Raw genomic sequence first — 25,275 nt, forward strand, 5'->3', positions numbered from 1 at the left:
CTATTTGTAATTTGGTGGGGGGAGAAGGGTAATATCCATTTGAAAAATATTTGCGTAAATAAGGGCTTGATCCCTTACAAAGTGTGATTAAATAAGGCCTCCAATCTTACGACTGCTTTTATATTAGTTTTATATGAGACTCTGGTCTCATATAAGCCTGTTGAGCAAGTTTTTTTTTTTTTCCTTTAAACTATTTTTGATAATAACTAATCAGAAATGAGTAGATGATTTGATAGTCTTATTCTGCGAACTTCACAATAGCAAATAAACAGTTATCACTGTTTTTGATATTTGGCGCTCTTGTTAAAGACTGATAATTGGCAATGAAGTTTCAGTGCAAAAAAAAAAAATCGTAAACATCCTCCATCATAAGAGAAGTAGAACACTTTGAAAGGATTCGTTTAATTCTCTTTTTTTTTTTTTTAATTTCTTCATGAAGGCCTAAAGTTTAAGAATTATTATGAATATTTTAGTGACATTAAAGAGTCTGGTTGTATTTAACTTGCAGTTGATTTCCATTAGACAAATCATTTGAAAGGAATATTTGCATTGAAAGCACTTTTCTCTGTTCTTCTGCATAGATTTGGAATCTTTTATGTAGATTTTGGAGTTTTTTTTAAAAGTTAGTATTTAAAAATCTACTTTTAAGGTCTAATAACGTTCAGTGTAAACATGAAGAAATGTCCTGGGTAACTATAACTGTTTTCTCCCACCAAAATCATCCCAAATAAAATACAGTTTTTTGTTCGTTTGGTTTTGGGTTTTTTTTTAGACAGAGTCTTACTCTGTTGCCCAAGCTGAAGTACAGTGGCACAATCATGGCTCACTACTAAGCAGTTTCTATATTTAAATTTTCAGAATCACTGTTTTTTTATCTTTTTTCATTTAGAATTTTTATAAGAAGTACTTAGAAATTTTTCTGAGGGAACATTCAAAAAGAGATATGAGTTACTTATGATACATTAAATACCTCACCTTTGAATTGTGGTTGATTCCCAGTTTAATCAGAATACATATGACATTCTGCCATGAGTCTTGAACACTAGATTAGATTAAGGTTGAAGCAGTGTCTTGCATGAGTTACTCAACACATTTTCTTAACCTGTGCCATCTAGGAAAGAGGTAACTGAAACTATACAGTCTGCTCATTGGCAAAGAAAGACAAGAAGCTAGTAGTATCCTTACAATTGTAATAGTAACTCAATTTCTTCTTGCAATGCAAATTTAGGTCTGAAAATAATAATAATAAAGATTACGGACTTGTGTTTTTTATATCTATGGTTTTTTTATTTCATGTTTTCAAGTAATTTATTGTATTTAGCAAAAGCACTGGTCTGTGACAGATTGAAAAGGAAAAGGAAAAAAAAAACTGATCATTCCACTAGTGGTTTGAAAAGCTCTAAACTACCTCCACATATGGTGTACTATCCTTTGGTTAGAAGAGGAAAATGGCTACCATTTTTATACAGTAGTCCCATCCACTTTATCCAAGGTTTGACTTTCCAAGGTTTCAGTTAGCCATGGTCAACCATGGTCTAAAAATATTTAATGGAAAATTCCAGAAATAAATGATTTTTAGGCTTTCAGTTGTGTGCCATTGTGAATAACATGATGAAATCTCCCTTTGTCCAGCAGATCCATGCTGTAGATGCTATCTACCTGTTAGTCACTTAGTATCCATCTTGGCCATCAGATTGGATGTTGAGGTATCACAGTGCTTGTGTTTAAGGAACCCTTATTTTACTTAATAATGGCCCCAAAGTGCCAGAGTAATTATGCTGGCATATTACGGTTGTGCTATTTTATTGTGAGTTGTTGTTATTTTTTACTGTGCCTAGTTTATAAATTAAACTTTATCATAGGTACATATGTATAGGATAAAACAGTGTATGTAGGGGGTTGGTACTATCTTCAGTTTCAGGCATCTACTGAGGGTCTTGGAACGTATCCCCCAAGTTGATAAGAAAGGACTACTGTAGTACTGTGGAATGATCTCCACAAGATATATTGTTATATTTTTTAAAAGGTAAAGAAAAATGTGTATAATATGTTTCACTTATCTAAGGGGGCAGATATAAATGTATATATACATATTTGCTTATATAAAACAAAACAATGGGAAGTTTAAGCATTTTTTAAATAGTCACCTATGAAGAAGGGAGAAAATTAAGGGGGATAGGAACAGACTTTTTTGAATACACCGTATTATATAAATTTGATTTGGGAATCATATTAATATTATAAAACTACAGTGTTTAAAAAATAATGTCCAAAACTATATAGTACCATAAATCAAATTAACCTATATATGATTCTAGTTGGTGGTATAATTACAAAGATAGAAACTGTGCTAAATTACTTTGAAACAGAAATTTGACTGTATATCCTTAGTAGGCCATATACTCTTCACACACAAAGAATTGGAAAAACAGAAACCTTAAACTCTTTTACACTGAGACGGTTGTGAATAGAGTGAGGGATGAAGCAAATTAGTAATTATGTTGGTTTCACCTGTTTTTAGTGTGGACAAAAAGAAATACAAATGCAAAATCAATGAGATTAAGCTAAAAACCTTTTGACTAATTTTCTAAATTTTGACTAATTTAGAAATATCAGTATGAATTCATGATGTATATTACCTTTTTGATTATATGCATAAATAAATAAATAAACACTTATTTATTAGCTTAGTTCACTGGAAAAATCTTAGAAATAATGACCTACCCAGTAGCAATGAACATTCTTAACCAAAGGTTTTGGTCTCTGCCATTTCCTGCTATGAGAAAACAGGACCCAGTGAAATTGGTGATTTCAAGTCTGCAGCAAGAATGGAACGAGATGAACCCAGAACAAGTTTTCATGTCAGAAACTGTGGATTCTGTAAAAGACTAATAAAAGATCATATAAATCAAAATGATTCAGGAGCCAATGTGAATAGTCTTCCAGAAGTGAAAGATGGGCAATTTGAACATTGATAGAGATAATAACTGCAGTGGATTGATACACATGAAATATATGTGTAAATTCATGTGTTTATGATCGTAAAACAAAAAAATACTTCATATTTACCTTTGAAGGATTATAGGACCTACTTCATTATTTCTTTTTTTTTTTTTTTTTTTTTTTTTTTTGAGACGGAGTCTGGCTCTGTCGCCCGGGCTGGAGTGCAGTGGCCGGATCTCAGCTCACTGCAAGCTCCGCCCCCCGGGTTTACGCCATTCTCCTGCCTCAGCCTCCCGAGTAGCTGAGACTACAGGCGCCCGCCGCCTCGCCCGGCTAGTTTTTTTGTATTTTTTTTTAGTAGAGACGGGGTTTCACCGTGTTCGCCAGGATGGTCTCGATCTCCTGACCTCGTGATCCGCCCGTCTCGGCCTCCCAAAGTGCTGGGATTACAGGCTTGAGCCACCGCGCCCGGCCTTCATTATTTCTAAAACAGCAAATTAGAGAAAGAAACATTTCCTCTGCTTTTCCTATGTGATTTTGTAATATATCTATACATAGCACTCAAGGAGAAAAAGATTGTAAGAACATATACCAGTGAAAGTGGTTATTGATTACTGGAATTACATTTTTTTTTTTTTACTGTATTTCGTGGGTTTGCTTTTCTGCAGTTATGCTGTGTTGCTTTTAATTTTTTGAAATAAATATAGATCTATAAAATTCAGAGTTTTCTATTAGACTATCTAGATTATTATTTTTGTTTTTTTTTTATTTTGTCCTTTAGGCCTTCAAACAAGCTAGAAATATGGGAGGATCTGAAGATAATAAGTAAGCCTGCATATTCTGTGTGACAGCACATCCTTAAAATATTTATAAAGGGAAATGCTTGCATTCTATTAGGATGACTCTCCTTTACCTGCCTTTTAGAATTGTTGTTAGTGTTAAATAATATAGTACAGATAAAGCAAGTAGATCAATGTCTGGACATAGAAAGCATTCAGTAAATGTTAGTGGTAGTGCTATTGTGATGATGATGATGATGATGATGATGGTAGGTAAAATTGTCCTAGACTACATATGCCTTTATTAGGTACTGATATCTCTAATGTACTTTAAAGGAAGTTTTTATTCCAATCCAGATCATAGATTTACTTTGATATTTATTGTAAACTTTTGTTAGTGATAAAAAATTGAAACAAAAAGCTAAACCAGGGCCTACATATCTGCTTGTCTCAGAACTGTTATTCCTGTTTTCCCTTCCATTCATCTAATCCTTGTCAGCAGAATGATGCTTAAACCTTGCCTATTTGAAAACAAATTAAACCTCTCTAGTTGCCTATATTTCCTTTCAGCTTTTATACTTTTTTTTTTTTTTGAGACGGAGTCTTGCTGTATCGCCAGACTGAAGTGCAGTGGTACTATCTTGGCTCATTGCAATCTCTGCCTCCCGAGTTCAGGCAATTCTCCTGCCTCAGCCCCCCGAGTAGCTGGGACTACAGGTGTGCGCCACCATGCCCAGCTAATTTTTGCATTTTTAGTAGAGACGAGGTTTTACCATGTTGGCCAGGATGGTCTCAATCTCTTGACCTTGTGATCCGCCTGCCTCAGCCTCCCAAAGTGCTGGGATTACAGGCGTGAGCCACTGTTCCCGGCCTATTGTTTCTTATAATCCTTATGACCAAGATTTCTACATTCCCCTTCTTCTCTTCTTCACTCCCACTCATGCTTTGATGTACTACAGCCTGGCTTCCACCACTTGTGTCTCCACCCAAGCAGGTCTCTCAAGCGTCAGTAACAACTTCTGTGTTGCCAAATCTACTGGACATTTTCCTCCTGCTAGGACTCTCAGCAGCAGTCAACACCTTCACTCTCTCCTCTTTTTTGAACACCTGGTCCTAGGCTACTGGGAAGCCTGTCTTACCAAGCTTCCCCAGCCTTTCTGTACCTTCCTGTAGTCCTTAAACCCTTAAACAGGCTCATCCTCCTCGAGCTGCTATTGAAGGCTAGAGTTCTTCCACACTCAGCCCTCTTCTCTTACTTGAAAATAGCTCCACTGACAACTAAGAGTTCTGAAGCTGCAATTCTTTGTGCTTCCCAGACTTTTCCTTGTTTTCCTTTCTAAGCTAATAATATATACCTCTTTCACCTAATATATTTTATTGGTCATTGTTTCAATTAAGGAATCATACCTAATTTTTATTAAACAACTTGTAAGGAGAGACTGAAATATTTTGAATTGATATATTTTTATACTAGAAACAACTGTAAATATGTTTTTAAAAGTCATCTTATGAAAAAATAACCATAGGGATGGTTCATGATTTTACACATTTGTATTAATCACAGTACCAAATGGTTTTCTTTTCTCTATGAAGGTTTCACAAGAAGTATCGTGGCTGTATACAGTACTTGTATGCTGGTTGTTCTTTTGCGGGTCCAGTTAAACATAATTGGTGGATATATTTACCTGGATAATGCAGCAGTTGGCAAAAATGGCACTGTAAGTTTAATAGACTTAAACAGACATTGTTCTTTCCCTCAAGCGGTTCAAAGTTTAGCTTATTTATCCTGGTAACAATTTCTGTGAAATAAATATTTTTATATTTCATGTGATTATGAACTTTTAGTATTATGAATAATTTTTATACTTTGAAACTAGAATTTTTGGTATGTTAAAAAATATTATTTTTCCTATCACTTCAGATCTTGAAAAATCTCACCTACAGTTATATTGAAAACATTACTTACCAGTTTAAAACTTGGATAATTTAACTGTATTTCTATTTTGTACAGACAATTCTTGCTCCCCCAGATGTCCAACAGCAATATTTATCAAGTATTCAACACCTCCTTGGAGATGGTAAGATTCTTATTTGTGACTTTTATACAAATTTTAATTCATTTATTTGTATTTTTGAGGAATTTTTAAGCAAGGCTTTTAGGTTTGTTTTTTCTTTAATAGGCCTGACAGAATTGATCACTGTCATTAAACAAGCTGTGCAGAAGATTTTAGGAAGGTAAGGCATTTTTCTTTGACTTTTCTGACTTCCTGATTCTGATGAATGAAAGAAAATTAGAATTGTTCTAGTGAAGCCAGTGACTTGACAAATGGTGATTTGTGAAACTCTTTGTAATCTAATCAGATACCTTCCTGGGATATTGTGTTATGAGATCCATTTTCTTTGTCAGAATCAACCTTTTTATACAGAGGGGAAAGTTTTAATATTTCATTGTTAATTGACTGATTTCATACAAATCAGAAATATCTGGGTCATGAGATAAAAGACCTACTTTAAAATCTGCCTCTGAGGCTTTTTCCTCCCACTTATACTAGTAATATCTATAATTACAGTAGGAATTCTCTTATGAAATCCAGAGAAATAGTTTTCTTGGCTCTGTAGTAATGGCCCTTAACTGGTGGCTGATTTCTTAATCCATTCTATTCCAGTCAGCAGGTACAGGTGTGAGCAGAAGAAACAAGATTTTAGATAGTAGCCTGTTAAGAAACAAGTGTATGTAGGATGTGTTGTATAGTTTCGATTTATCCCAATTCCCTTTTCTCTGTTTCTAGTGTTTCTCTTAAACATTCTTTGTCCCTTTTGGACTTGGAGCAAAAACTAAAAGAAATCAGAAATCTCGTTGAGCAGCATAAGTCTTCTTCTTGGATTAATAAAGATGGATCCAAATCTTTATTATGCCATTATATGATGCCAGATGAAGAAACTCCATTAGCAGTGCAGGTGCTTAATTCATAACCATTTAACCAAACCAGTTACTCTATACTTTTAAAATTTTACTCTCTCTTGAAATTTTGATTTCTGAGTCTCTTGAAAGGTAAGTGATTGAAAGGTATATATTTCAATAATTGAAGTAAAACCCCGTAGAAAATAAATAGCCATTATGAGCGATTTCTAGTTAGAAGCACTTAACAATTTTAGCTACTTAGTACATTTTTATTATCAGGTATGTGACAGTACATACTGTGATGTATGCTGGGTATGTAAAATGAGTAAGGCATGTTTATTACACCTGGGGAACTGAAGATACAAATTCAATTAGTGGGCTACAGCGTATTTTTGTATCAGATCAAGTAGCAGAACATAGAGCTGAAGGTCAGGGCAAGATTATAAAGAGCTTTGTATGCCAAGATAAGTAGTCTGAACTCCAATTTGTAGACAAAGAAAGGTAGATTTTAACCAGTCCAGTAACACAATCACCTTTGCTTTTTAAAAAAGTTAATGATGAAAGTACAAAAATGGACTGAGGAGGTTATAGTCATCCACTTGAGAAACAACAAGATCTAATCCAAAAATTATCAACCATAGTGTTGCTAAACACTGGTGTGTCCTAGATAGTTGTTATATAAGTTATTCATTGATTAAGAATACTAAAAATGCCAGATTGCAGGTTATATGGCTCATTTCCTAAATTACTAGTTTTTCATTTGTCTGCTGGTTTGCACCCATTCTTTGTAATTGGGAGAACAGCTCGCTCTTGACAACTGGAAAAGCCTTAGAACAGAGAGGCCCCCTATGCCATACCTCAGCGTAGAGGACCTGTTAGAACAGAATGCCTTGTTTACATTGCCTGCAGGAGTTCCCATTGCCTGCAGGATTTCCCATTCCCAGAGACCCCAAAGATGAACCTGTTTAGGTGCTGAGAGATCCTATATTCATGAGTAGGCCAAAAAAAATGTTGCATCCCATTTAAGGAAACCCTGTAACTTGAAAGATAGAGACTAAACTGATCAAACAGAACAGATGGAACAGAATTAATGAAACAGGAGACAGCTTACAAAATAGAATCTCAAGGAGATGCAATAAGAGTGTTAAAAAATCTTTTTAGGACTCTAAAGTAATTTACAGTTTTCAAAATTCAAAACAGGACCAAAAAGAAAACAATTCAAAAGAACAGATGAAGAGAGAAATAATGGACCAGATCTTACTGAACTGAATTAAAACCTGAAATTTAAGATTGAAAAGACACATAGAGTCTCAGACTAGATTGATGTAAAAAGACACACACACATATCCTGATAAAATCTCTTACTGATGAAAGAAAAAAACATAGGAGGTTGACGGGGAGGATCACTTGAGTCCAGGAGTTTGGGACCAGCCCGGGCAACATTGCGAGATCCTGTCTCTAAAAATTAAAAATTTAGGCCGGGCGCGGTGGCTCAAGCCTGTAATCCCAGCACTTTGGGAGGCCGAGATGGGCGGATCACGAGGTCAGGAGATCAAGACCAACCCGGTGAAACCTCGTCTCTACTAAAAAAATACAAAAAACTAGCTGGGCGAGATGGCGGGCGCCTGTAGTCCCAGCTACTCAGGAGGCTGAGGCAGGAGAATGGCGTAAACCCAGGAGGCGGAGCTTGCAGTGAGCTGAGATCCGGCCACTGCACTCCAGCCTGGGCCACAGAGCCAGACTCTATCTCAAAAAAAAAAAAAAAAAATTAAAATTTAAAAATCAGCCAGATTGGCATAGTGGTGCACAGCTATAGTCCCAGCTACTCAGGAGGCTGAGGAGGAAGGAATTTTTAAGCTCAGGAGTTCGAGTCTGTGGTGTGCTTTGGTTGCACCATTGTACTCCAGACTGGGCAACGCCAGTCTGTCTCTTTAAAAAAAAAAAAAAAAATGCTTTGGGAGGCCAAGGCAAGAGGATGACTTGAGGCCAGGAGTTCGAGACCAGCCTGGGAAACATAACACAGACGATACCCCTACAAAAAATAAATGAAAAATTAGCATGGTGGCGCGTGCCTGTAGCCTAACTGCTACTTAGGAAGCTGAGGCAGGAGGATCACTGGAGCCCAGGAATTCAAGGTTACTTAAGCTATGATCATGCCACTGGACTCCAACCTGGATGACAGAGTGAGACCCTGTCTCAAAAAAATAATAATAATGAAATTCAATTTTAAAAAGAACAAACCCAGACCTCTGCAAACTCAAAACCTATTTCTTCTTTGTCTAACTATACTAGAAATCTATCCAAGAAGGGCCAGATAAACAAAGATCTTACTAAGTGTAATTTACTTTTACTCATGTCTTAAATTCTACTTATTTGCGCACATAAACCATTACAGGTTTTTTTTGGGGGGAAGGGAGATCTAACATTTTTTATTGTTGATAGAACATAGACTTTTAGATTTCCTGAACTCTTTATTTTGTGAATGTGATTAGTTTCATCATAACCCCATGCTCATGTTTGAAAACCTGAAGTGTGACATTTTAATTCTATAGGCCTGTGGACTTTCTCCTCGAGACATTACCACTATTAAACTTCTCAATGAAACTAGAGACATGTTGGAAAGGTATGTATACTTCATGTAACAGGAAAAATATGTGTGTAAGTTGAATGTACTTGAGATCATTTTTTAGTTTTTCTTGAACAATATAGTCAGTATAATATGATATTAAAATTAAATTTTTGACTCTGTTTCCCAGCCTTTAGATAGGATTTCCTACTCAAACTGGAGGAAAGCAGGGATTTCTTAGGGTAACTCAGCTACTAACTCTACTATCTGAATTTATCGAGTTCCAGTCTTTTGTTTTTCTACAGTAGGAATGTCCACTTTTTTCTTATTCAGATTTCCACCACATCATTTCATGAAGCTCTGGAGAAGGTCATCGGTGATCTTTTGCCATATCATTGTATAAATGAATGAATTACAATGCTTCTGTAATGTTCATCTTGCTTGACCTTTCTCTGATACTTGACACTGCCTTTCTTGAAATTCTTTGCTCACATGACTTTCATGACAGTATAATCTGTATTTTTCTCCTACCTCTCAGATCATTTCTTAGATTCTTCTATCTCTGTCTTTCCTTTAAATATCAGTGTTTCCAACCTGGTGCAGTGACTCATGCCTGTAATCCCAGCACTTTGGGTGGCCAAGGTGGGTAGATTGCTTGGGCCTGGGAGTTCAAGACCAGCCTGGGTAACATGGCAGAAACCCCATCTTAGACAAAAGAAAAAAAAATTAGCCAGGCACGGTGGTGCACACGTGTGGTTCCAGTTAACTCGGGAGGCTGAGGTAGAAGGATCACCTGAGCTCTGGCAGGTTGAGGCTATGGTGAGCCGTAATTGTGCCACTGTACTCCAGCCTGGGCAACAGAGTAAGATCCTGTCTCAAACAAACAAAACAAAAAAAGCCATCAGTGTTTCCCAGGTATTTGTTCTTACTTCATTGGCAACTGCCTCCCAGGCAATGATTTATACTCCCATTACTTTACTATGCTAGCAGTTATAGGCAAATGTATTGCCCTAGTCCTCCACCCTCAGGAGCTTGTTTGGATTGAAATTTCTACATTTCATAGATAGAAATAATTTGTTCATTCAGTTAATTCATTTATTTCATTGAATTATTCATTAACTATGTATTGGCTGTCTGTGGTATATTAGGTACTATTCTAAATGCTAGGTCTTCATCCCTATTGGAATTTGTATGTTAGTGGGAGAGAAAAATAATAAACTAATAAATCTGATATAATGTCAAGTATGTATATCTTTGTTGATGAAACACAAAGCGGGTTAAGGGGTTAGAGAGTGACCAGGGATGCTGTTTGTATTAGGTTGATCAGAAAAGGCCTCTTTGAGGAGATGCCATTTGAGCAGAGACCTGAATATATACTGTGGAAGTTAACCTTATAACCCAGAAGAATACAGTTCAAGGCAGAAGAACAGTTGCAGTGATCCTAATGCTTGGCCTGTTCAAGGAATAGCAAGGAGGCCATTGTTGGCTGGAGCACAGTGAATGAGAAAAGCAATAGGGAAGGGAGATTGGAGACAGAGATGGAAACTCCAGAGTATGTTGAACCTTGTAATCCATGATAAGAAATGTTTTTTGTTCTTGATGTATGGGAAGCCATTGGAGAATTTTAAGCAGGGCAATGACATCATCTGTGTTTATAAAAGACCTCATTTCTCTATGGTAAGTTGACTATAAAGAGATAAGAATAGAAGGAGGGAACCAGTTTCAAGAGTGGAAGGATTCTAATCAAGAAACAGTTGTAGTTTGGACTGGATGGTAGCAGTGGTGGCAATAACAAGAGGCTAAATAATAGATTTATTTTTTAGATTGAACCACTAGTACTTGCGGAATTATTTGGTGTGGGTTATGAAAGAGGAGGCAAGGATGACTCCTAGGTATTGGGGCTGAGCATTTGAGGAAATAGGAGTTGCTATTTACATTTTGGCAGTGTTAAGCATATCCAAGTGGTTATATGCCTGTTGGCAATTGAATATGCAAGTCTGGAATTAAAGAGTTAGTTTACAAATACAACATTGGGAGTTGCTGAGACCAGCTTTGTCGGGGAGACCCTAACCCAGTGGCGCTAGAGGAATTAAAGACACACACACAGAAATATAGAGGTGCCTGAAGTGGGAAATCAGGGATCTCACAGCCTTCAGAGCTGAGAGCCCTGAACAGAGATTTACCCACATATTTATTAAGAGCAAACCAGTCATTAGCATTGTTTCTATGGATATTAAATTAACTAAAAGTATCCCTTATGGGAAACGAAGGGATGGGCCGAATTAAAGGAATAGGTTAGGCTTGTTAACTGCAGCAGGAACACGCCCATAAGGCACAGATCGGTCATGCTGTTGTTTGTGGCTTAAGAATGCCTTTAAGCGGTTTTCCGCCCTGGGCGGGCCAGGTGTTCCTTGCCCTCATTCCCATAAGCCCACAACCTCCCAGCGCAGGTGTTAGGGCCGTTATGAACATGTTACAGTGCTGCAGAGATTTTGTTTATGGCCAGTCTTGGGGCCAGTTTATGGCCAGATTTTGCGGGGGGGGGGGGGGGGGCGCGGCTTGCTCCCAGCAGGGAGTAATCACTTTGCATATGGTATTTAAAGTAATGGGGATAGGAACAGATAGAGACTAGAAGACAATTGAGTCATAGAGCACTCCAACATTTAGAGTTTGGGATCGGGGGAAGAGCCAGCAAAGGAGACTGAGCAGGAGCTGCCAGCGAAAGAAAAGAAACACCAAAATAATGAGGTATTTTGGAAGACAATTGAAGAAATGTTTTAAGGAGACTGTGATTAATTGGGTCTAATGCTCCTGAAAGGCCAAAGGAGATAAAGACAGAGAAATAACATTAGATGGAGTTGTTGAGTGATCTTGTTGAGAAGTTTCAGAGGAGCAGTGGTGGAGATAAGCTAATTCAAAAGAATTAGAGTTTAGCAAAGACCAAGCACAGACAACTGTTTCAACATTTTGCTTTGAGAGATTCCGAGAAATAGGACAGCATTTAAGGGGAATATGGGAGCCAGGAGATTTTGACTTTAACATTTTTTTATATACACCTTTCTACTAAACTCCATGAGTTGACTAATTTTTGTCTGTTTAGTTCACCAATGTATGTTCAGCTCTTAGAACAGTGCCTTGCATGTAGTAGATGCTCAGTAAGTATTTACTGAATTGATAGGAGAGGGAGAAATTGATGTAGGAAAGCAGGATAATTTTAAGAACAAAGAACTTCGAATAGGAGAAAGGAATGAGATTCAATACACAGTAAAATAGTTTAGGAGTCAGGTAGGGACGACTGAGGATAGGTCAGATGCATGTAAGTGGGTAGATGGGTGGGACAAGTATGTAGAAGTTCTCTTTGCTTCTGTTTTTATGTGTGTGAAATGGGAAGCAAGTTTACCTATTTCTCATTTCTTTCACTGGCCTAAATGAATTCAATTCAATAAGAAGAATAAAAATTAACATTTTTGAGTGCTTATGCAGCAAAGCACTGTTCTATACTGCTTTACCTATCTTAACTCACTTAAACCTTACAGTAACCGTAGGAGGTAGGTACTATGATGATCTTTTCTTCAGTTTCCATTTCTTCAGCTTCCATCCCCTTAATCATTTTTCTTCTTGGAACCTTACCATATTACCTTTAAAAGAACAAAGTTCAGCCCAAATTACCATGCAACCCAGCAATTCCACTCCTAGGTATCCACCCAAAAGAATGAAAACATCTCTAGACAAAAACTTGTTAAGAAATTTTGTAACACCATTACTCACAATAGCCAAAAAGTAGAAACAATCCGTATTTCTATTAACTAACAAAAGTATAAAATGTGATGTATTCATACAGTGGAGCCCTATGTAGCAAAAAAGGGGAACAAGCCATTGATACGTGCTGCAGTATAGAAGAACCTTCAAAACATTATGCTAAGTGAAAGAAGCCAGACGCGAAAGACCACATGTGTATGACTGTTTCTATGAAATGTCCAGAAAACTGTATAGACCAAAAGTAGATTAATAGTTACCTGGAGTTAAGAGTGAGATGAGGATTGGCTGGAAATGGGCCTAATGGGTGACAAAAATGTTCGAAAATTGAATTGTAGCGATAGTTGCACAATTATGCAAATTTACTAAAAATCATTGACTTGTGCATTTAAAATGGGTAAATTTTATGCCCTCTAAGTCCTACTTCAATGAAGCCATTAAAATGCTTTTAAAAAGAGAGACAACTAAGGAAAAAAGATAGAAAGATACACACATACACATGTACACTCTAGTCAAGAAACTTGAACATAACTAGGTATTTTCTAGCTTTCGTAGCGTCTTTATATATTATTCTTTATATTAAAGAGTTTTGTGAGGAACTAAGAGCATATAATTAAGATCAAAAAGCCCTGGTCTCATATTCAAGCTCCCCAATTTACTTATCACATGCCTTTAGTCAAGTTTCTTCTTCCTTCAAGTATCAGTTCCTCATCTGTACACGATAATAATATTTTCTGTCTCACTGAAATATCATGGTAGAGGATGTAAAGCCAACCAATCTATGACTATAAGGAAATTTAAGAGTTTCCTCAAAATTAGTAGTACTAGTATTGATATTTAAAAAAAAAATTCATTGTACAAAGTGCTGACTAGTATAAAAAAATCGGAAGTGGATGAATATTCTCCTTATGTTGTGCTAAATAAGCTCATTTTTAAATACTTTTTAAAGGTTGACTCCTTGATATATTTTTACAGTATTAGATTATGACTAAAAACGTTGGTGGCTTTCAAAGGTAACCACATTGTTATTGAATTTGTTTTCTTCTTCCATTCAGAATCTAAAAAGTAACTTGTACTTCTATTTTATATAGCCCAGATTTTAGTACAGTTTTGAATACCTGTTTAAACCGAGGTTTTAGTAGACTTCTAGACAATATGGCTGAGTTCTTTCGACCTACTGAACAGGACCTGCAACATGGTAACTCTATGAATAGGTAAGATGACGTATAAAAATGTTATACTAATGAATGCTCTAAAAAAATGGTGCTTTGCCTTTTTGTTCCAGATAACAACAAACCTAGTAAATTCGAGTGCCTTATTTTTTAACAAATTAAACTCTGTTAAACCAACAACTTCTTCACTAGCAGAAGCTCCTTCTTGGTTTCAGTATTAAAACTTGCAGTCTTCCAAAAACTTTGCCACTATATCGAAGTACTTAAGTTGTGAAATTACCTTTCTATAAGTTGAATTCCAATTATTGTTTTTTTTTTAACACTTTATAATACAAAACTCACAATGTATTTTAATTTTAATGCATTCTCTAATGTTATTCCATTACTGCAGGCCATTTTGGTCTGCAAAATTCAATACTTTGGTCTTTATAATAACCGGGCATTGTTGGTGTAGATTCTCATTTGATGAATTAGCTCCTATAGTTCTACAAATACTTAAATATATTCATTCCAGTCCTTATTATAGAATTAGGAACATTTAGTTAGTGCAATTGTTAGTGATTTTAATCATAACTATTACTAAATCATGGACTTCTGTATGCCAGAAGGTATCTTACGGTTTTTTTTATCTTTATTATCCCAACACAAGTATCTTTGGTCTCATATTAGAATTTACACTCTTTAAGGATTTCTATTTTGCCGTTTTTTATATCAAAACTCAGAATATAACGGGTACTAAACTAATGTTGACTGACTGTAAACTCATTCATTAAAATTTGAGACACATTCTTTGAAGTAGCTTTAAAATTTTTTTTTTAATTGGGGACACAGTAATTGATAGGCAATATGTATGTGCGATATCCAATTTAATTCTTAAATGCATAGGGCCAGAAGTTATTTACCCGATTCTCTGAGACCCTTCTTTATTGTACAGAAAAGATTAATTTGACATTGACATTAAGCATTTGGAATGCTTACAGACATAAAGTTTGTTTTCTGAAGTAATTTAAATATCAATCTAAAGTCTTAAAAAAATGTTTAAGTTGTACAAAAATAAATTTCGGCTCAAGACCAATCCTATATACTGTATAAATCAAGGTGCTCAATTAATAAAATTTCACTATAACCTGTATATAGCAAGATATTCGTTATTTCGCAAGTGGTGATATGTAATTATAATAGTTATTTTAACATAAGCACATACGTGATTTTGTACACTGAAGAATTGTAAAAATTATACTACAGCCACATCAGCCATGATGGCGTTTGTTTTCTGAGCTATAGAATTCATTATCTACACTTTCATATACAACCTACATGTGCTACCTTGAATTGGAGTTTTATTCCTCAATTACATTTTAAGCCTCCTCTCAAAAGTCAAAGACTATCTTGTGCCATTTCATATCTCTTTACTCATACAAGGCACTCAGTATATATTTTCTATATAAGTTTTTCTATTTCATTTCAATAATCAACTTCATGCTCCATGATTGAACGCTAGAAACATTTCCATCAAGCCTATTGCCATCATTGTTTAATATGTTGTGAAAGTCTAGCCATCATAGTAAGTAAAGAAAAAACAAATGGCTAAGGCCTGTAATCCCAGCACCTTGGGAGGCTAAGACGGGCGGATTACACTAGCCCAGGAGTTCAAGACCAGCCTGGGAAACATAGGGAGAGACCCTATCTCTACAAAAACTATAAAAATTAGCTGGGCACATGGCACATGCCTGTGGTCCCAGCTAATTGGAAGGCTGAAGTGGGAGAATCACCTGAGCCCGGGAAGTCAAGGCTGCAATGAGTCGTGATGGTGCTGCTGCACTGTAGCCTGGACAAAGGAGTGAGAACCCCCCGCCAAAAAAAAAGACAGAAGTAAGGTTTTTAACTATTGGCAAAGACACAAAGTACATTATTTATGTGTATTATGATTAATAAGCCAGACCTCTGAAGAGAATCAACTGAAAAATGAACTAATAAAGGCTTTGATTTTTTATATATATGTATATAAAAATATGCAACATATATGTATTATAGGTATTACATATGCATATAATATCATGTATAATGGATATTTAAAAGTCAAAAGTGTAATATACCAGCGGTATATTACAATAATAATGGCAGCTAATACTTTTTCCATGTGCTAGTTTGATGATAGGTATTTTTCGGAATATATCTCATTGAATTCTTACAATAATCCTAGGAAATACGTGCTAGTATTCTTCATTTTCCAGGTGAGGAGACTAAGACACAGAAAAATTAAATTACTTCAGGTCAAGTGGTAAAGCCAGGTGTTCAATAATGTCTATCTGAGATAGATTTTTAGATTTTTAATTTTAATTATTCTCCAACACTATGATTAATTAAGGTTTAAGAATGTAAGGAGAGTTAAAACTAGAAAAGCTGTTTTGGTAATCCATAACATTAATAAGCTAATAAGATTAAAAAACATTATCTTCAGTGTTGCTGAAAAGACATTCAATAAAACAACATTTATTATGAATAAAACCTCTTACTAGAAATAAAAAATACATTTTTATGTAATAAAATAATATTTGAGTCAGGTGTGATAGCTCACATCTGTAATCCCGATGCTTTTGGAGGCCAAGGCAGGAAGATTGCTTGAGGCTAGGAGTTCAAGACCAGCCTGTGGAACATAGCAAGATGCCCTCTCTACAAAAATTTTAAAAACCATCAAGAGGATTGCTTGAGCCCCGGAGTTGAAGGCCACAGTGAGCTATGATCATGCCACTGTACTCCAGTCTGAGTGACAGAACAAGACCCTGTCTCTTAAAAGTAAAAAATAAAAAAGAGTATTTGAAATCAAAAGCTAATATACTTAACAGTAAAACTAGAATGATTTCCATTAAGTTCAAAAACAGTATAAAGATGGTCACTATTGACGGATTATTCAGCGTCATTCTATTATTCTATCTAATGGAGTAAGGCTAGAAGAAGACCAATGTTGAGATCCAATTAAGGAAAGCAACTGATTTTTTTCTATACTTATATCTTGAAAATAGGTAACTTTTACTGTTGGATAGTGAAAAAAGAAGGAAAATAGACAATTTACTGAGTGTTCTTACCATTTTAATAAACTGTTAGTTGACTGTTGGTTTTCTAAGTTAAACTCATGCTATCTTTAAAAATGATACCAACTTTGAAAAGGGAGAAGAAAATGCTATTGTTACATGAAGGTGACAGACTTTATACTTAGAAACCCAAGAGAATCAACTAAAAAGTGTAAAATTAACCTTCCAAAATTAATCTATAATCAAAATATTATCAAAATTCTATTGGAGATTAGAGGATGGTTGATTTTTTTCATCTTAAACCTGACAAATGATGATAATAAAGGTAATCTGGAGGAATAATGGAGTGAGAATGTTTAAACAATTACTGGAAAAGAAGAGCAATGAATATGCTTTTCCTGTATAATATATAATATCAGGTATAATTATTAATGTTACTCATAAAATAATAGGTAAGTCAGTGAAATAGAATATACAATCCAGAAGTAGCCCTAAAATATGTAGGATGTTAGTAATGATTGTGGGCAAAATGTACGTTAGTAAGACAAATAACAATTAGTCATTTTACAATGACTAATAAAATTCAGGAGGTTTAAACCTTTAAATATACTAAGTAAAATCAAATGAACTGATCGAAAACAGGTGAATCTTTATGTGACCTCAAGACGGAGAAGGTATTTCTAAGAATGAAAGTAAGGAACTTTATATGAAATAAGGATAGGTTTGACTGTGTAATTTTTAAAACTTATAGATCAAACAAGCTTTTAAGCTTTTCATCAATATTAAATGCAAATAATATATAGGAGGAAATGTTTGCTCTGTGTGTGTGTATATATATGTATATAATACATGAGTGTAATGACGTTATATGCAGAACTTTTGCACATCAATTAAGGGAGCAAACACCTAAGGAAAGACAAATTTTCTTTCGTAGAAAATGTGCATCAGAGGCACAGATAATTCACAAAAGAGCAGATGGAAATGGCCAATTTGTTAATCTAAGATTTATTGAACACATGCTATGAATCAGGCACTGTATTAGGTTTGTGTTCCCATGGATCTTACAGTCTAGTTGGGGAAATAGTAAATATAATCGTATAAAGTATGAGAAGTGTTATAAAGGAGAAGAACACTGAACATATAATAGAAAAATTTAAACAAAAGTGGACAGTCAAGCAGTTTTCCTGAGGAAATAATTTGAACTGAGAACTAAGATTGGAAGCGATTAAATATGACCCTAGACAGCAGTGGGGCAGTTGACATTCTGGGCAGAAGCCACACGGCAAAGATTTTGAAGCCACCTAAGTACGTTTTAAGACCTGTAAAGAGGCTGGGGTGGTAGCTGAACACTTCTAGAACTAGAAGAAGAGTGGTGTCAGACAAAGCTGGAAAACGCAGCACATACAGATATGGCTGTCATCTGACAACACTGGAAGGCCGCTGGAGAGTTTTGAGCAGGAAAGTGATGTAATGGAATTTACATTGTATGATTTCTTTGACTGCTTTGTGGAGAAGGAATTGGGGAAACAGGGATTGGGGCAAGACACAGCAGTGGATGAATGAAGACTTATTAATCAATTCAACAAGTATGTATTGGATGTCCACTGTACACAAGACCCTTTACTATGTGCTGGGACAATACAGTACGTAAGATAGACATGGTATGTAACCTCATGGAGCTTCCATGATAGTGAGGGAGAGACAGAGCAATCAAGTAATCAAAATCATGATAGATTTTGAGAAATGCTACAAAGGTACCATGAAAAAAATAATGCCTGCTTCCCTCAGGAATACATAAATCTTCCCACATCCATTATTCTTTTTTAAGCATTGCCTCAAATCTCAGCATAGCACACTGGTTGTACACCCTAGCTTCGGCACTTGCATGATATTTAACAGGAAATTTCTAGTGCAGCCCTAGGTTGAAATGTATGAGATGTCATATTTAATAAGACTAAATATACAAGCCCAACACAAAAATGAGTCCTGTTGTTTAAGTCATTATATCACATACATACAGTGATACATACATGTATTCATTTATGCATCCAACAAATGTTGTGCTCTAACAAGTTAAAAAGTTGTTGCTGTAGTCCAGGCAAGAGATAATTGCTCAGCTTGGAATCTGTTTGGCAATGGGAAGAATTCTTGGCACTTCTTTATTTGGATATAGGCAAGAGAAAGAAGTGACAAGGATTTTCAAAAGATTTTAAGATCATTAAAAGATTTCTTTTGAGAAATCTTTAGAATATCTGATTGGATATAGACAAGAGAAAGAAGTGCCAGGGATGATGCCCATGTTTTCTGCTTCTAGAGCTTGATAGATAATGGTGTGGTTCACTGGAAGGGGGGGGAAATACCCAGCATTGTTAGTAATTAAGAGAAATGCATATTTAACCTGTAAGATACCATTTTCACCTATCAGATGTAGAAAGATTAAAGAAAAGGATAATGTTGGATGTTGAAAGAAGGCATAATGGAGCAGATACAGTCATACCCTTTGACCCAGTGATTTCATGTTTATACAAAAAGTTATTTAGATTAAGAAAATTTAGGCAAAAACTGAAATACCCAACTCTAGGGAGCTCATGATATAAATTGTCACAGCTAGAGGACAGATTACTGTATAGTCATTAAAAAACAATCAGACAAACACTTTAGAACTTTTAATAAGATGGAAAATACTCATAACAATAAAACTGCAAAAACAGTATGCTTAGGAGGTTAGAGGTTTTTGGTAGACACAACAAAACAAAGATGTGTAAAAAAAAAAGCCAGAAGACATTGGTCATGATGTCAATTAGAGTTGTTATTTCTAAGCGATAGAATTGTGGGGTTTTTTTCCTTTTTAATAGATTTCCAAAAATATTTTTCAATGGCTATGTATTACTTTTATAATTAAGATGTTAAAGTCCTATGAGGTCATTTCAGAAAGTAATCATTACTGTGATGATTTTTCAGTCTTTCCAGTGTCAGCCTGCCTTTAGCTAAGATAATTCCAATAGTAAACGGACAGATCCATTCAGTTTGCAGTGAAACACCTAGTCATTTTGTTCAGGTAAGGAGAAAGCTTGGGAGTGTTATTAAAAGCAAATTGTATTCATGGGTGGTGGTCATGTGTGTCTAAGATAAACTTACATTCTCTGCTGAGATGTTTTTTCAAAAAAACACAGAACTTGGAACTACATGTAGAGTGTGGTAGAGTGTCCCATGAGAGTAATAATGGATTATAGCAAATGTGTAAGTTTGGAGTATCTTTCTCCGTGTTGTAGTCCAACACTGTGGGACTACATTTTAGACCAGGTATATTATAGTGGTCAGTTGAATTTATATAGCATGAATGTTTTGCATTAAGTTGTGCTGATAAGAAGATTGAGCCTTGAGGCAGATCAAGGATCCCATTCTATACATTTTGAGGAAAACTAAAAAAATTTTTGGAGAAGTAAGTCATTTTAGTGATTAATAAAATGTAACTGTTAATAGTGCATCAATAATATGCTCACTAAAAGTTCCATAAACAGTGGGTCATTTAAATGTTTTATCAGACTACCTATAAGTCCGTCTTCTTTCTTCATTTCCATTTGGAATGCATTGAGTAATTCACTAATTCATTGAGTCAGACAGATATTATAAACAAAATAACTTTGAATTTCTGAGTCATGTGCAAACTTGAAAACTGTGTTATAAGTTAAAAAAATTGTTTGCAATACCAATTGCAAACTGCTTCAATAATGTACAATGAGAAGAGACCCTATGGCCTAAGAATAAAGCTGACGTCTTCTTAGTGTAACTTGTCTCAGATAGTTTAGTGTATCCTCTCTGTAGACTTTTTACTCTTGATAATGTGGAGAGCACTGAGACTAAGAGTTTGTTTCCTCCTTTCACTGTGGTGTCATCAGCCTGTCCTTCACACGCACTGTTCTCTTTCTCACTCATAAGAGCTGGGCACTCATGTTGCAGAAGAAATAGTGAATAAGACTGATCTCATTTTACTGAATTTTAAGCTTCACATCTATATCAATGTGAGAAAAAGGTCATAACTTGGGGCATTTAAACTTTACCTTTACCTTTGTCCTCTTCTGGAGAAGTCCCTGACTTGGCCAGTAGGCTGTTCATTTTGACAGACAAGTGGAAATGACAGCCAAGCATAAAGCATCATCAACCTTAATGCTTAAATTTTATGCAGTACACTTTAATTAAAATCGATATAATTGATAATAAAAACAAATGTTTCAGTACAGTAAAAACACCATTGATACTAATGTTTAGTAAAGTTTTTTAGTGTAACTGGATGTATATTAAATGTATATACTAGACCATTGATTGACAAGGCTATAACAATTATAGTTTAATTTTTTAGACTATAATTTATGAGTTAAAATACCAAGTGGTCTTCTTAACGTGTGCTCTACTATTTCCACTTATCTTTTTGTAAAGCCTTTCTTTGCCTTGATTAGAATGTTAATTTACATAAAATTAATCCTTTCAAATTACTGCTATTACTTCAACTACAATGGTGTGTAGGAGAGCCTATTGTGGGAATGCTGTAGAACAGGGGTTGGCAAACTGTACAGGGCCAGATAGTACATACTTTATGCAACATACATTCTCTACAGAAACTATTCATATCTGCTCTAGCAGTGTGAAAGCAGTCAGAAACATACATGAACAAAAGAGTGTGGCTGTTTCAACACAACTTTATATACAAAATCAGGCAGCGGTGGATTTGGCCCACAGGCTGTACTTTGCTGACCCCTGTGGTAGAAGATACTAGGATGGTAGTTCGTAAAGGTAGGGAATGGGAGAATCAGAAAACAATCGAGAAAGGTGTTTTTTCAAATTATTTTCAAATAGCTTTCAAATAACATAAGCAGGAGATAAATTATTTCAGATTGCTTTCAGATTAACATGAGGAAATAGCTTTTATAATGTGAACCAACCCTGTGATACATAATTTTTATCTCAGACTACTGAAAACATCCTGGAAGCTGCATCAGGATACAGTATTTGAACAGATTGAAGTCTTTATTATAAAGCTGATATAAACTAACTATGACCTATGAGCCAAATCCAGCCAAGCACCAGCTTTTGTAAGTTTTGTTGGGTGACAGCATGCCCATTGGTTTATGTGTTGTTTATGGCTGCTTTTGCACTACAATGGTAGTGTTTCTGAGACTTGTCCATACACCTCACATACAATGTACCCAGATATACCACAGTCCTCCAGTGTTTAAATCATTTTTAGTGTATAAATTAAAAACTCGATAAGATCCTTAAGATTAGAGTTTTTTCGGCCGGGCGCGGTGGCTCACGCCTGTAATCCCAGCACTTTGGGAGGCCGAGGCGGGTGGATCACGAGGTCAGGAGATAGAGCCCATCCTGGCTAACACAGTGAAACACCGTCTCTACTAAAAATACAAAAAACTAGCCGGGCTGGTGGCAGCGCCTGTAGTCCCAGCTACTCGGGAGGCTGAGGCAGGAGAATGGCGGGAACCCGGGAGGCGGAGCTTGCAGTGAGCCGAGATCGCGCCACTGCACTCCAGCCTGGGCAACAGAGCGAGACTCCGTCTCAAAAAAAAAAAAAAAAAAAAAGATTAGAGTTTTTTTCATAACTCGAAACCAAAGCAGTTTTATTATCAAGTATAATCTAAATTACGAAAAATAAGTAGATTGTTCTATAATATGGCTGATGGCTACTGTTAATAATTTGTTGTACCAAAGTGAATGTGGACCTGTCTGCTGCTGTTCATGCTGTTGAGCATTCAGCCTGCATTTTCTAAAGCTGACTTGCTATTATTATTATTATTATTTTTTAATCTACTGTAACTATTCTGAAAGCTTCATTTGTATCATGTATTTGTACATGATTTGGCCTTCATTTGAAAGATTTTCTGCCTCTGTTCTTTTCTCATTAGCACAAGACAGTTAAAGTAATGTTACTTAAAGCCAATAAGAGCGTAAATATAAACATGCCCTAAAATCAGGAACAACAGTAGGTTATATGTTTTATCCTCTCAATAATCAAGAGCGTGCTTGAGTTTTCTTTACATTTTCACAGAAATCAAAACACAAAATTTCCCCTCAAATTCTTGGGCCCCTGAAAGCATGTCTGTAAATTCTGGTTTGAGAAACATTGATCTAAACCTGTTTCATTGAACACCTAGACTGAATACTTGAAACTAAATAACATCAAATTCTCTGACGAGATAATTTAACCATGAATTGATTGAGATTAGGACATGTCTAAACCTCACTTGGATTTTCTGATACTTAAGAAACAGAGATCACTAGGGCCAGGTTTCCTTCACATTTCAGAGGCTCTCAACCTTTTCTGTCATGGACCCTTTCACAGGCTGGTGAAGTCTATGGACCCCTTCTCAGAACAATATGTATAAGTGCATACAGTAAAATACATAATTAAAGGAAAGCAATTATATATAGTTTTCAAAATTTCTTTTAAAATTAAGTTTATGATATAGCAGTATTGCTTCTTTATTCATGCATTAAATACGAAGATATAATGAGAGTTCTGATAACTTCCACAACTGTCATATGACATGAAACTGCCTGTGATTTCTATTGAAGACAAAGTCATACAACCTGCTAATATCATCACAGTTTGTTGCCTACATTCATAATTGAAAGAGATACCAGATTTTGGTTAGAAGTTAATAAAAATGAAGATGTAGTTTTTTCTTATCTTTACATTCGCAAATCCCTTGGGGTGTTAAGAACCCTTACACTATAGTGTATGTGTGGTTCATGTATGTGTGTATATGTAAAATATGCACTTGCTACCTATATTCATACCGTATGTTAGATCTTCTAGAAAGTAATATGCCCTTAACCATGTTGTGTCAGCTTCCAGCAAAAGTACCTTTACTCCTATAGTTATTTATTCAACAGATACTTATCTAGCACTTGACATACACAAAAATTCATTTGAAGACTATTTGGGGTTTTTGTCCCTCAAAGTCACACTTGAACGCTTATGATACCATCATCCCTCATATAAGAACCTAAATAATAACTATCTTCTAGAATTTATTACAAGAAAAACTACTCATTTTCTTAAATGGTTTGCCTCTTGGCCTTTACCACAAAACTTAGAACTGAATTCATCCCTTGATTGCAGAAATTAATTCAAATTTTGTATACTTTTTGCAAACTATAATGTTACATTATCATCTTTGCTAGGATCTGTTGACAATGGAGCAAGTGAAAGACTTTGCTGCTAATGTGTATGAAGCTTTTAGTACCCCTCAGCAACTGGAGAAATGATTTTTCCTTCAAGAAAAACTACAGTGGGGATTCGTTTACTTTTTAAAATACACTGGGTAAATCACCTATACTTAGAGTAACAGTTTGTTATCAAAATGTCTGATAAAATATATTCTTAATAAAAGTCTTCATTTCATAATGAAATCAATTTATTTGGCATCTTAATATATTTTTTTAGATTCATCAACAGACCAGTTTTTGTGGGCACATATATGTACACGTGTGCAAATATCAGAATTGTTAATGATTTGTTACACATGGACATTCGTTCCAAACTGACTAAAAATCAATGTAGATATTTTATATACATATATATATGAATATGAAATTCAGTGTACTTTGCCATATTAATACTGAGGAAAAATATCTGTTGGAGACATAGGTCTAGAATATGTGAATTTTGGGAAAATACGCTGTTTAATTATAATGTTCCCTAGACCGCTGTAAACAGAAGTGAATCTTACTTTTCTCTAGCTACCCTTCAAAATAATAAATTATTTGTTTCAAATATACCTTGATGGAGGACTTTTTTATTCTTATGGAAGTAGTAAATTTCAACAACTATGATGAACTATTTTTCCTTTGCTATTTCTTCACTATATTTTTTAAGGTTTTATTAGCAAGACTTAGAAAGTTACATATTGATTTAGAGGCTAAAATTGTGTTGATGCTGTTTACTCACCTAATTACATAGTTTTAATCATTTGTATGTACTTATATAATTTTAAAAACTTAACTTTGTATTGATTTTGAATACTGCAATAAACTATTTTAGTAAAATATTATTTTGTTGAGTTAATATTTTTCAGCTATTAATTTACTTATCCCATAGCATTTTTGTTAT

At 35.2% G+C, this 25,275-nt stretch overlaps 1 protein-coding gene across 3 annotated transcripts in view; it reads left to right on the plus strand.

Annotated features, from left to right (window-relative positions):
• LOC105465758 (peroxisomal biogenesis factor 3) overlaps positions 1-25,275 on the plus strand; it is a 55,305-nt gene that overhangs the window by 13,841 nt on the left and 16,189 nt on the right. Inside the window, exons 4-12 of one of the 3 annotated variants that reach the window (XM_071096531.1) lie at positions 3,725-3,768; positions 5,316-5,440; positions 5,734-5,800; positions 5,903-5,957; positions 6,512-6,680; positions 9,177-9,247; positions 14,038-14,160; positions 20,112-20,208; positions 24,348-24,943. In XM_071096531.1, the coding sequence (XP_070952632.1) occupies positions 3,725-3,768; positions 5,316-5,440; positions 5,734-5,800; positions 5,903-5,957; positions 6,512-6,680; positions 9,177-9,247; positions 14,038-14,160; positions 20,112-20,208; positions 24,348-24,431 (835 nt within the window). In that variant the 3' untranslated portion in view covers positions 24,432-24,943. The other 2 variants (XM_024787888.2, XM_011714337.3) reach the window with 2 other exon arrangements.

The sequence above is a fragment of the Macaca nemestrina genome, chromosome 5 (assembly GCF_043159975.1).
Source record: "Macaca nemestrina isolate mMacNem1 chromosome 5, mMacNem.hap1, whole genome shotgun sequence".
Classification (NCBI taxonomy): Eukaryota; Metazoa; Chordata; class Mammalia; order Primates; family Cercopithecidae; genus Macaca; species Macaca nemestrina.